At 41.7% G+C, this 12,615-nt stretch overlaps 1 protein-coding gene across 10 annotated transcripts in view; it reads left to right on the plus strand.

Annotated features, from left to right (window-relative positions):
* MAGI1 (membrane associated guanylate kinase, WW and PDZ domain containing 1) overlaps positions 1 to 9,421 on the plus strand; it is a 647,256-nt gene extending 637,835 nt beyond the window's left edge. For 8 of the 10 annotated variants that reach the window (XM_010851514.1, XM_010851515.1, XM_010851520.1 and 5 more), the window contains 2 exons: positions 1,622 to 1,760; positions 5,818 to 9,421. In XM_010851514.1, the coding sequence (XP_010849816.1) occupies positions 1,622 to 1,760; positions 5,818 to 6,572 (894 nt within the window). In that variant the 3' untranslated portion in view covers positions 6,573 to 9,421. Of the gene's footprint in view, positions 1 to 1,621; positions 5,772 to 5,817 lie in introns of those variants that run through there. The other 2 variants (XM_010851523.1, XM_010851521.1) reach the window with 2 other exon arrangements.
* The last annotated feature ends 3,194 nt before the right edge of the window (positions 9,422 to 12,615 follow it).

Here is a 12,615-nt window from a genome sequence, read left to right on the forward strand (position 1 = left end):
AAAGGAAAAAAGTGAATAAAATTAGTCCTGAGCAGAAAGGGCGGAAAGTGACCAAAGATAAGGAATTTAATACTTGTAACTTAAGACAGAATCTTGAAGTTTATATTTCTGAAGACTGAATTTTTTAATAAGATTTTTTTAATTGAGAAAGTAGACCAGGAATGTGATTTTTTAGAATTAGATAAAAAAATGCATAGTAAGAATATAATTTCCAAGGTCAAATTATGTACCAGTTTCTTATATATCCTTCCTCTATATATACACACGCATAATTTGTGCATATACAGTGGTATATAGTCCTTTTGTTCATATTTCAAACACATGGATTTTGCTTTTAGCACCCCACTCCAGTACTCTTGCCTAGAAAATCCCATGGACAGAGGGGCCTGGTGGGCTGCAGTCCATGGGGTCGCTAGGAGTCGGACACGACTGAGCGACCTCACTTTATTTTTTCGCTTTCATGCATTGGAGAAGGAAATGGCAACCCACTCCAGTGTTCTTGCCTGGAGAATCCCAGGGACGGGGGAACCTGGTGGGCTGCCATCTATGGGGTCGCACAGAGTCGGACACGACTGAAGCGACTTAGCAGCAGTTACTCATTTAAAAAAGTTTCTGATTGAAAGAAATACCATTATTATATTTTGTATCATGTTATCTAGTTCACATGACATACTGTAACAGTTAATTGGACCTCAACATGAAAGGCATGAGTTGTTATCCTCCCCTTACTCAGATAGGAAATGAACTGCAAAAAAGTAGAGAACTTAGCCAAGATCACTTAGCTAACAAGTGATAGGACTCAAATTCAGTGCCTTAAACTCCAGCACCAGTCTTTTTCTCTTCTGCCTTCTAGAATATGTGCTTCTTGAGAGGAAGTATCTGGCCTGTCTTGTTCACTCCTTTACCTCCAGCGTATTAGCAGTCAGTGTATCAGCCAGGAGTGTGGTCTCATCTGAAGGCTCCTCTAGGGAAGGATTTGCCTCTAAAGCTTCATGGTTGTTGTCAGGATCAGTGCAGCTTGGGCTGTTGGCCCAAGCCCTCTCTCGTTTCAGTACCATAGGCTCTGTCACAACATGCATCAGAATAGACAAGTGAGACGACAAATGAGGGCCAGTAAGGCAAAAGCCAAAGTTGTTTTGTAACCTTATCTTTGACCTCTCATCACATTTACCATGTTCTGTTCGTGAAAAGCAAGTCATTCATTCCAGCCCACATCCAAAGGAAAGGAGTTTACACAGGGTTTGAATTCAAGTAGGCAAGGATCACTGGGGGCCATTCTAGAAGCTGTCAACCACATCCTCTTCCTTCAGCAACTTTTATTTCACATCCTCTTCCTTCAGCAACTTATATTTCCCTCTGCTTTATTTTTTTACCTTAGCGCTTACACGATCTAGCATACCATGTGTTTTTTTAAGTTGCCTGTTGTATTATATTTCCCATATTAGAATGTCATCTCCTTGAGGACAGAGAGTTTGGGGTTGGTTTTTTTTTTTTTTTTTTCATTTCTGTCTCCTAAGTAATAGAAGATTTTTCTGGAACATGTCCAATGAAATCATAAAGCATCTCCATAGCTGATGAAACCCTTTGGTGATCTTCTCACTTGGCTCTCTCTTTCTGGCAGGTTGGTGATGAAATTTTAGAGATCAATGGTGAGACCACCAAAAACATGAAGCATTCTCGGGCTATAGAACTGATTAAGAATGGTGGCCGCAGAGTGCGTCTGTTTCTGAAGCGGGGAGACGGCTCGGTCCCAGAATATGGTGGGTCAAACTATGAAAACATTCCTTCCTTCCCTGGCATGACTCCATGAATTTGTCTCCAGAACTGCAGCAGGAAAGTGTTTGTTTCCCCTGTTCACCAGTGTCTTACCAGCCTCTCGCACCATGTGATTATTTGCCTCGCTTGTTCTGAAATCTCTACACATTTCATCCTTTTGCTTGCTCACGTGGACTGGGGCATGGTCTAAGACGAGATCTTTATATAGCCCCCTTTCTGATAATCAGAGAGAACATTTTGTCTAGTCCGACCAAGAGCGAAGGAATGTTTGTTTGAACTGTGCCAAACCGTTTCTCAGATCCAATTGTTAGCACAAAATGACTCTACTCCTTTTAAGAAGCAGGAAAGCAGGTTTCCTGAGTGATAATGTTGAGGCACAATTTTTTTTCTCCTCTCTTGTTTTTGATTACTTGATATCTTTATTTAAGAGGCATGAATTTTGGAGATGATTTGGGGGCCTTGCTCAGCATCAAGGAGGTGTATACAGTTCTTCTGCATGCCTCCCACTGGTCCCTACCCCAAATCAGACCACCTGAGCCCACAACTCAAACAAACAAACAAACAAAACTGTTGAAACTTTAGCCATATGTTTTTGGATGATAAAGGATGAAATCAATTCCCAGTGCCCATCATGAGGGAAACATGTTACTATACCTTTCCTGTGAGGAAAGCCAGCTTATGCATAGAGTTCCTTTGTCATATCTGTAGACATGATTTGACCAAACAGCAATGATCTTTACATAGCTTAGTGTTCTGATGGCAAAATATTGTATATTATAATAATTATGTCCTATTTGAGATTCTTGTTTAAAATTTAAAGGAAAAAAAAAAAAAGCTATGCCCTAGATGTAGGGCTCTTCTTCCCAACCAAAGGTCTACAAAAGTTTCTATAGAAACTGTGATTGAATGGTCCCCATATACATTGGTCCCCTTTATTAGGGATTTATCTGTTATTACCCTCTTTTCTGAAAGTCATTTGGCACAATTCCCAGTTGCGTTTTGGACTTGATGAGATCCTTAATTCAGGTGCAGGTCAAGGAGAACGAGAACTCCTTTGAAGGACAGTCTTCCCAGGTGTTGGACATCCATACAGGTGCAAAATATGAGGGGCCCGTGGGGGGGGGGTGGGTATCTGATGAGGCCCCTTTAGACACGCCCAACCACAGGGGAAGTATTTTGACAACATTACGATGCCACAGCTGTGCGCTGTACTAAACCTTGACTGTAGGTGTACCGATGCCACTGAAACTGTGTAACACTGTCTCCCTTTTCTGTCTTCCCCTATGCTTCTGTTGGATGTGATCTTTCATTTGCGAGTCATCATCAGTAACCCGTGTACCTTCTCAAAACCTATGTCTGTTGCACTGAGGATGAAAATCCAACACTAACCAATGTTCTTTGGGCTAAAAATAAAGATCATTTCAATACACCGTTTTTTTTTTTTTTTTCCCAAAAAGGGTTGAATGTGCCAGGGTTGTGCTACTGTAACGTCTCCATATGTCATTGGGACTAAATTTCTCTAATTCTATTGATTAGAGTCACAAATGGGTTATAATATGTTAAGTTCCAATATTTTTCTGACTTGATTGGAACCTGCTTCTCTGTGAGGCTATTTTTGTAATGAGTTTTTTGTACTTAATTTAACTGCCGCGGTCTTGGGGGCGGGGAGGGGGAGGGAGGGAACTTTGTTTTTCTGTTGTTTATTGTTAATGCTCTCCTATGCCAGCCTGTCATTGTTCCAGTTGTTTGAAAAAGAAAGAAAGTAAAAGAAAAAAAAGGATGCATCCATTGTCTGGGTTCTCTCACCTTATCTGGCTGTCTGAAAACGTCACTGTTCTGATTTTGGTCTCTGCAGCCTTATTTGAGTGTTGCCTTAGACTGTCTGACTGGACAAATAAACTCTCTTTACCCTATGTTAACAAATGCAGATTTTTTTTCTTTCCTCTTTGTTATAGGGAATCTAAATGTTCAACTTTTTCTCTTTCTCTCTTTCTCTCTCTTCTCTGACTGTTCTTGGTGCTGGGCCCTCCCTTCTACAGCGATGATACCTCCTAATATCGCTGCATGTATGAGAAATGAAAAGCTCGGGGAGGCTTGCTTCTACCTTATGGGCCATAATCAAACTACGGTTTGTAGCTCAATCAATACTAGGTGTTTCTGTGCTGTGGCCTAATTTCCTCATTGCTTCTGCTTTAGCTCTGTTTTGATATGTTTGGCAATTCATTCTGAGCACCCTGCGTTCTTTGAATTGTAAGTACACCACTGACTCTGTGGAAGCCTTACTCTCCCTTCTCTTAAATATAGGTGTAGGAAACCCCAAGGTTAGATTTAGGATGGTCACTGAAGCCCCTTCCCTCACCTAGATCTTAAAATGACTTCATAAGCTTCTGTGTGTGTTATTTCTAGACACCTCCCCAGCCATTCCAAAACAACAAATCTCAGATCGCAAAGCTCTCACCTCAAGAGATAAGACTCTGCTAAAACAGGGAGATGAGATTTCCTACTTAGTTATCTCTTGTCGAATGACAGTCCAGGGGCCAAATCTTGTTCACAGCCTGTTTTTGAATTGATAAGTAAAGTTTTATTGGCACATAACCATGGCCATTTCTTGAATGTGTTGTCTATGGCTGCGTTTGCCATATAGTGGCAGATGAACAGTTGTGACAAAGTATGTGGCATGCAAAAACCATAAATATTTTACTCTTTGGCCCTTTACAGAAAAAAGTTTACTGATTCCTGCTTTAGGCTATGTTCCTGTTTTTGTTAAAACTCACCCTAGGTTTTGGGAGATCATTCGTGAAAGATTAATTGCCTAATGTTGACCTTGTTGACTCATTAAAGATCCTTAAAGAGCACCAATGATTTCTTAGTCTCTGTGACTGTGGCCCTGGTTTGTCCTCTATGATACAGCACATCATGTCTGGTGCTGAGCCTGGAATGGGATAGTATGTATGACTTACTGGGTTTAGGTATGACAAAGCTTTGAAAAGAACTCTCCTAAATCCAGGATGCTATTTAATGTTTTTGCAGTGTCATTTCAGATAGTTTAACAATAAAAACAGGAGCCTTTATAGGGCTCTTCTGCTTTTTAATCTACAGATGTCTTAAGGTTATAAAAAGTCACCCAGTGAATCCACACCTTAGATGTAATTCTGGCTGCTTTTATAGCATCAAGAAGAGTGCCTCTGTGCAAACCCCATGTAATGTCAAATGTGCACTTGACAACCGCTCTTCCACTTCCTTTTATCTGTCAGATGACTCCACAGTTTAAAAACAGCTCCTTAAACATATGCAAAAATAAAGAAAATAGTTGCACAGCACTCACACAGGTAGAGAGATGTTTAATGGACCCTCCCATAATGTCACGTTTGCCTGTTGTCAACATCTGGCTGTGTTGCCTCTGTCATCACCAGCCTGGATTTTTTTTTTTTTTTTTTTAATGAAAGTATACTTTGCTTACAGTAACATTCATAAAGCCTGAGGGTCCAGAGCAGTGAATTTCTACCTCTCTATGAACCCATTTAATCCCTACTCAGATCAAAACATAGATTCTTTCCATTCCCTTACAAAGTTCCCTCATGCCCCTCTAGTTCAACAGCCCAGATTTTTGTAAGCAAATTAAAACAATCTTTAAACAAAGGAATATTTTCTGTCATGGAGTGGGGGGAGATGTCAGGGAGGAAGGGTGATGGCTGGGGAAAAAAGAACGGGAGATACTAAGGGGGAGGGCCATTTTGATACTTCTAGACAGATTACTTGGGTTATACCTTTAAAGACTAAACTCATGACTGATGTTACAAGTTGAATGATCTATATGAGTATAAAGATAGCAGGCTAGATACCAAAAGCCACAAGTACCAGTTTTTAACCATGGCTAGTTGCAATTATACTTAAATTAACTCAGAGTCAGTTTGGCTTTGATTCTGACTGCTTTTAACAGTTGTTTGTTTGTTGTGACTAATGGGGTCTCAAGAGGGCGGGTGGGGACAGGAGCCAAGGTCCTTGGTACCAAACTGTTGCTCTCGTTTCTCTTCCTGGCAGACCCCGGCAGCGACGGGAACGGCCCCCCCACCGGTCCACAAGGTGTTCCGGAAATGAGGGCTGGGCCCCCGGACCGCCGACAGCATCCATCATTGGAGTCCAGCTACCCACCCGATCTTCACAAATCATCACCACATGGGGAAAAGCGGGCACACGTGAGAGATCCCAGAGGCAGCAGAGAGTATAGCAGACAACCCAATGAACATCACACGTGGAACGGAACTTCTAGAAAACCCGACAGTGGGGCTTGCCGACCCAAGGACCGGGCACCCGAGGGACGAAGAGACGCCCAACCCGAGCGGATGGTGACCAATGGCCCCAAGAGGAGGTCTCCGGAGAAGCGGAGGGAAGGCACACGCAGCGCTGACAACACTTTGGAGAGAAGGGAGAAGCAGGAGAAGAGGAAGGAGGGTTCCCCGGAGAGGAGGCGAGAGCGGCCCCCGACCCGCCGGAGGGACGGCTCTCCAGGCCGGCGGCGGCGGTCTCTGGAGAGACTCTTGGATCAGAGAAGATCGCCCGAGCGCAAGAGAGGAAGCTCGCCCGAAAGGAGAGCCAAATCCACCGACCGGAGGCGGACCAAGTCCCCCGAGCGGAGGAGAGAGCGGTCCCTGGAGAAAAGGAACAAAGAGGACAGAGGCAGCCACCTGGAGAGGGACGAGACGAGTCTAAGACAGGACACCGGCCGGAGTTCCAGACATCCCCCGGAGCAGCGGAGAAGACCTTACAAAGAATGCAGCACCGACCTCAGTATCTGAGAGCCTGCGTCACATTTCCAGCCTTTACCATGTCAAAGGTTCGAAGAGGAAGCTCACAAACCTGAAATCATTTAGTTTCTTACCTAATGAAGCATCTGACGTCAGCTTGATGATCCTCTGACTAGCGACATTTGATGCATTTGAAATCTTATAAGAAAAAAATATATATATGAAAAGTGTTGTGCCTGATGTATCATATTAAAGAAAGTATTTTTAAATGCATACTTTTTTGGGAAATTATTTGCTAAATGCTTCCCCAAAGGGATATAAATTTTGTTTCTACATAAACTGTAGAATTGTTAAGAATTGTTCCCTTTGGGGGTGGGGGTGATCTTTTTCTCTCCTGGTTAATTGCGGCTGTTGATCATTTTCTCTAAGTAAGGAAAATTATTGATCAAATTTAATTAATTTGATGGAGACTGTTATGTACTGATGTAGTGCTGTAGTGTAGTTAGGAGTTTGGTGGTTGTTGTTGTTGTTTTTTGATAAAAGCAAAAAGGCAAAAGTTATATTTGTAAAAGCTGAGGACTCTGGAATAAATGAGGATTACTGATGATCCTAAAGTTAAGCAAACTGTATGAAGAGACTACTGTTGCAAATGAAGGATATTTATAGCTAAAGGACACAGCACAAAGCACAAAGAAATGTTATGTTCTCAAGTTATTCTCCATTCAGAAAACAGTTTGTACTCTCCCTGGCTATAGAAAGGTGCAGAGAGGAGAAGGTTGGTCGCCATTACCTAAACACAGCCCAAGCACAGACGGTCAGGTTCGTTAGCATCCCCAACACTGAATGAGAATCTCATTAAGGCAGTGCCATGAAAGTTTTGCTCACCTACTAGAAGGAACGCACAGCAAACACCTTTGGCGTTGTCTTGCCTGATTTGAGACTGAATAGTAAATGGCATGGGAGACAATGTGCTGGTGTGAGGAGCCCGAAGAATCACTAGTACAGAAAGTTAAGTTTCCCCTTTTTATCATGAGCCTGTGGTTGCCCTTTGCCAAACTGGGGAGGAGGGAGTAAGCCTTGGTAGAAGGAACTTCTCTGTTGATATTTAAAGACATGAGGGTTGGGCATGCTCATTCTTAGAAATGCCAGTTTTCTTTGGAACCATAATAAAAATCTCCAAAATGGTTGAAAGAGAAGGATTCAATCTCATTGGTTCTAGATCTGGTTGACAAACATCTGCACTTATGACCCTGTCCTTTTAATCTTTGGACAGAACAAAGTATAGAAATTTTTCCTTAATAGAAGACATTCTTTTGCTATCTCACAGGAGGTTGGTTGGGTCGGCTATAGCCCCGGGTTGTGGTTGAAATGAATTACTGCCTAGCTGAGCCAAAACCTTTGCTCGTACCTGTTGGACCACGACAACAAATCGCTGCTTATGATGCATTGCGTATTTCCGTAGTACTGTTTTGCATTTTCCATACAGACACAAAACTTTGCAAGTCAATCACTGTTGTTCTCATGGTACTGTTTAAAAAAAAAAAAAAGATAAAGAAAAAAAATGGAGAAAACCAGCCAATTATCTTGTGTACAGAGTTAAAAATTGTAATTAATAGAGCCTGTTTTAAAAACAAACAACTGTTGCCTTTTTTTCTTGTATAAAAGAGAATTTATGACAAAAAAATTAGCTGTGAGGAATGTGACATGTGTTTATATTTCTGAATATGGAACAAATTGATTCATTGGGATATATTTTACTGTAAACTAAATCAGGTATGTAAAGCTGTTTTAAAAATGGGAGACTATATAAGTAATTCTCTAAAGCTTTAGTTGGTTTGAATATCATCATTTCCTCCATGGTGAGCCTGCTTGTGAATTATTAAGCACTTGTTTGCATTTCTGTTCTTCATTCATTTCTTGCGGTGTGCTGTGGACTTAATGCTCTTTCTGTACTGATGAAAAGCAGTATGTGGGCCAATCTTTTTATAAAACACTATGCATATATAAATATTACATTGTTCATAGCTTTATTTGACTTATGGGTTTATACAACATTACAATGAGTAGCTGTCCTTCTGTGGATATGCACAAACCAAGTTCATTTCCTGGAACAGACACAATGTACATTCTATAGCTAAAAAAGAGGAAAAAGTCTGAGACTGCTATTTTTATCTTCAGAGTTTTCCATACAGAGCATACATTGAGCTACAGTAGTATGGTGAGGGAGAACGCAACTGAATAATGATGTTCTTTTTTCATCAATTTCCTAAGAGCCAACTGGGGATTTTATTCCTAAGGCTCCACTACTAGGAATTCTCTCACTCATTCTAGCCAAATCCGTGATATTAAATGATCGATGCTCTCAATTGTGGTCCAGAGTTTTAAATAAATGAAATCAAGAGGTGGATTTTTGGAGTGGATCATGACGTTAACATCTCAGTGTCTCTCTTGTTGTCAGAGATGTTTGACATGTTAAAATCTATGTGCTGCCCACCTGGGCTTGGCTTTATCCGTGAAGACTTAGTGTGGCAGTGTCATCTGAGTTTCATACTTTGAAAATACCGTACTTTACAGGGACTGTACATTAACCAGAAAGATAAGAGTTTTTCTCTGAACTACTGTAACCTTAAATTGGAGACTGATTCTTTTGAGCCTACTTTCCCTAGTTCCCCACTTCATGTAAATGTCTTGATGAGAGATGATATGAATGAGTATTTTGTATGATTAAATCAAACCCTTTAGGAACTCCCCTCCCACCCATGAGACAGTTGATGCTGGAAAGAATGTTGTGGGGAGGACTTAACACCCTACTTGTATTTTTTAAGTTTCTTTTGTGAAAGATTTTTTAATGCATTTTTACTGTAAAAATACATGGAAATGTATGCATTCCATAACCACGATTGCTTCTGGATTGATATCTTTCTTGTCTCTGTGTTGTCTCATATATCAGGGTCACGTAACCAAGTAAGAGTGTCTGGCTCCTGATGCAATGAACTATCATAACATTCTGTTGAAAGGGAAGAGATGATGGTCTTTCAGTAGTATAGTGCCTTGCTACTCAAAATCCAGTCTGTAGACCAACTGCCATCTCGTCACTGGAGAGCATATTAGAAATGCAAAGTTTCAAACCCCACTCTTGACCTACTGAGTCAGAATGTGCCTTTAGCAAGATCCCCATCTAATATGAATGCACATGAAAGTCTGAGCTGCATGGTATTGCACAGAACCCTGGTGATAAAGCACAACCTGCTAAGCCAAGAACTTCATTGCCTCCTGACTGTGTAATATTGGGCCAGTTCCTTAACTTCTTTTAAAGAATCAGTTTCCTCATCTTTGAAGGGGCAGATGTCATAGAGTTGGTGAAAGGAAATGCAAAGTGATTAGCACACCTCTGACAATCAGAAAAATCCTCAGTAAATAACACTAAACCTTTTTTTTTTTAAGGAGGATTTTCTGCATTCCAGTCAGTATTCTACTCCTTTGTATTGTCCTGGTTTATTTTCCAATCAAAACGAAGAAGTATTTTCTCGATTAAAATGGGGAAGAAGGCCTTCTATTTTAATTGTAAAGTTAGCAAATAATGTGGTTCATACTACTTCACAAGTATAAAAATTACAGTGACCAGTGTTTTAAAATAGGAATCCAAAATGCCATGCTGTGAAAGTTAAGATGAAAATAGCCTCAAAACTTATCTTTTGGTGATAGAGATGTATGTGAAGTTACACATACTTGAAACTTGATGAAAAGGCTAACCAGTCAGTGAGTGACTCTGCATGTATTCTGGCTGATCATGTAGTTTGTAATCCTTTCCAATTTCCTTACAGTTTTTGGATTGTTCTTTCAGATGACTTAGTAGTTAGGATTTTCCTACAGAACCTGAGTTCCTAGGCACTCAAAAAGTATCGTGTGTGATAGTATATTGCTTTATTTTGTCACCAACATGGTGATTGTAGACACTGCTCACTTCCCAAAACTCTTTTGCTAAAGATGCTATCTAGATTGGTCCTTGGCTTAACTGACAATGGAAACTATTTGTGAAACCCTTACATTGCACAAGTTCTTTGCCTGTCATAAATGGTCACACCACAAAGAAGGAAGGTGCTGAGGGTCAATTAGAGCTCTCAGGATTTTTCCTGCTGGGGGGCCAGTGTGAGACCACCTCAGGTGGTCTGCATCAATTGGGAAAGGTCCTTCCGAGTTCTTGCAGGAGACTTTTCTTACCATTCCTCAGCATCATCAGCATGAGGTATTTAGCACAGTAAGATGCTAGTGCTCTTGCACTATGTGTAATTACAAACTTTTAAGAAAAATAACGAAGCTGGCCCCTTCCAGTACAGTTATTTGTTTTTGTTTTTGCAGGAGTGGACCTTCTGTGAAAATATTTTGACAGTTTCCTCTAGTGATGTCTTTAATCATTGTGCTCATTGTCAGGGGCAGGAGTGGTGTGGTTTTACTTCTCCACACCACACAAGACATCAGGTGTTCCCTCAAGCCAAAGGGCAAGGCCTTTTTGAAAGCACATAGATCTCAGCAAGGTGGTGGAACTGCACAACTCAGATTGGAACTTGAACCCACTGTCTTTGAATTGAAATCACATACCGGGCCTCAGAACTTTATAAAACTCAGATTCTTTGTGTCTCATCGCAGAAAGAATTCAGTGGGAGACAAAGTGATAGGTAAGAAGTGGACTTCTTTAGAGCCATACACATTCCATAGACAGAATGCAGTCTGTCTCAGAAGACAAGAGAGACCCTAAGGCATGGTCATCTCAGAAAGTGAGAGCAGCCAAGGCCGAAACACACAGTACAGTGTGGAGTGTGGGCAGGCTCCATAGGTGAGAGACCCTGAAATACGGGGTGGTGAGTTTTTATGCCCTGGATAATTTTTTTTTTTTTTTTTTGGCCATGTCCGTGTGCTTCCCAAGTTGCACTCGCGCTACCTGTCAGTGCAGGAGACGTGCAGTGTAAGAGATGCATGTTCAATCCGTGGGTCCGGAAGATCCCCTGGAGAGGGGCGTGGCAACCTACTCCAGTGTTCTTGCCTGGAGAATTCCAAGGACAGTGGAACCTGGCAGACTACAGTCCATAGGGTCACACAGAGTCAGACAGGAGTGAAGCGACTTAGCACGCACACACTCACAGGCACAGGCCATAGCATGCACACACTCACAGGCACAGGCCACAGCAGTGGAAGTGCAGAGTCCTAACCACTAGACTGCCAGAAAATTCCCTGGGGTGGGTAAGTTCATATGCTAATGAGCAGGAGGATTATTCCAACTATTTGAGGGGGTTGGTGCTGGGAAGGGCTGGAATTTCTAGAAACTGTCGTGCTGGTGGGCGTGTCATTTAGCTAATTATTATAATGAGTGAGTAAGGAGGCCCAAGGTACACTGGAGGTTGAGGCTTCCGCCATCTTGGACCTAGGCAGTTCTAACCAGTTCAGCAGTGTCCTCTGGCTTCAGTTGTGACCTGGCTGCTTCCCTCCACTTTCTGTGGTATTAACAGTAAATACTGGAGTTTTGCATGTGACTGCTGCCTTTCCACCTAACTGCTAAGTGTGCTTTGTCATGTTGAGGAAATAATAACTTGGTCTGCACAGCAGGGCCCTCTAAATGCCACACCATACTGGTAGGCATTGACTTTCTAAGTATATTTATCTCTCAGGGAAGAAATTCCCTTTGATTGCCTAGGATCCTACAGGTGAAGGGAAAAGAGCTCAAAAAGGCTGCTAGTTCCTACATGTGTCATAGTCAAGGCTGTGACACATTCATTCTTTCAACACATTGAGGACCACTGTGGGCCAGGTACAGCCTGCGACTAGAAACACCTGCTCCCGGTCTTGAACACGTATAGCTTAGTGGGGGAAAGTGAATGGTCAAATACTTATAAACTCCATTTCAAGCAGAAGCACAGGGTATTGTGAGAGAAAGTAATTGGGGTTTTACACAGACTGAGGAAGGTTATGTTTCCATAAGGAAGAGGGGTTAACTGGTCAAAGGGAGAGAACATGGTTCAAAATGGAAAAGAGAGTGCTTTGAAGGGCCGTGGGGCCGGGAGGGTGGTTATTTTGAATTTTAGACTTTGTTGTAATAAGT

Source organism: Bison bison, unplaced genomic scaffold (assembly GCF_000754665.1).
Source record: "Bison bison bison isolate TAMUID 2011002044 unplaced genomic scaffold, Bison_UMD1.0 scf7180017864304, whole genome shotgun sequence".
NCBI classification, from domain to species: Eukaryota; Metazoa; Chordata; class Mammalia; order Artiodactyla; family Bovidae; genus Bison; species Bison bison.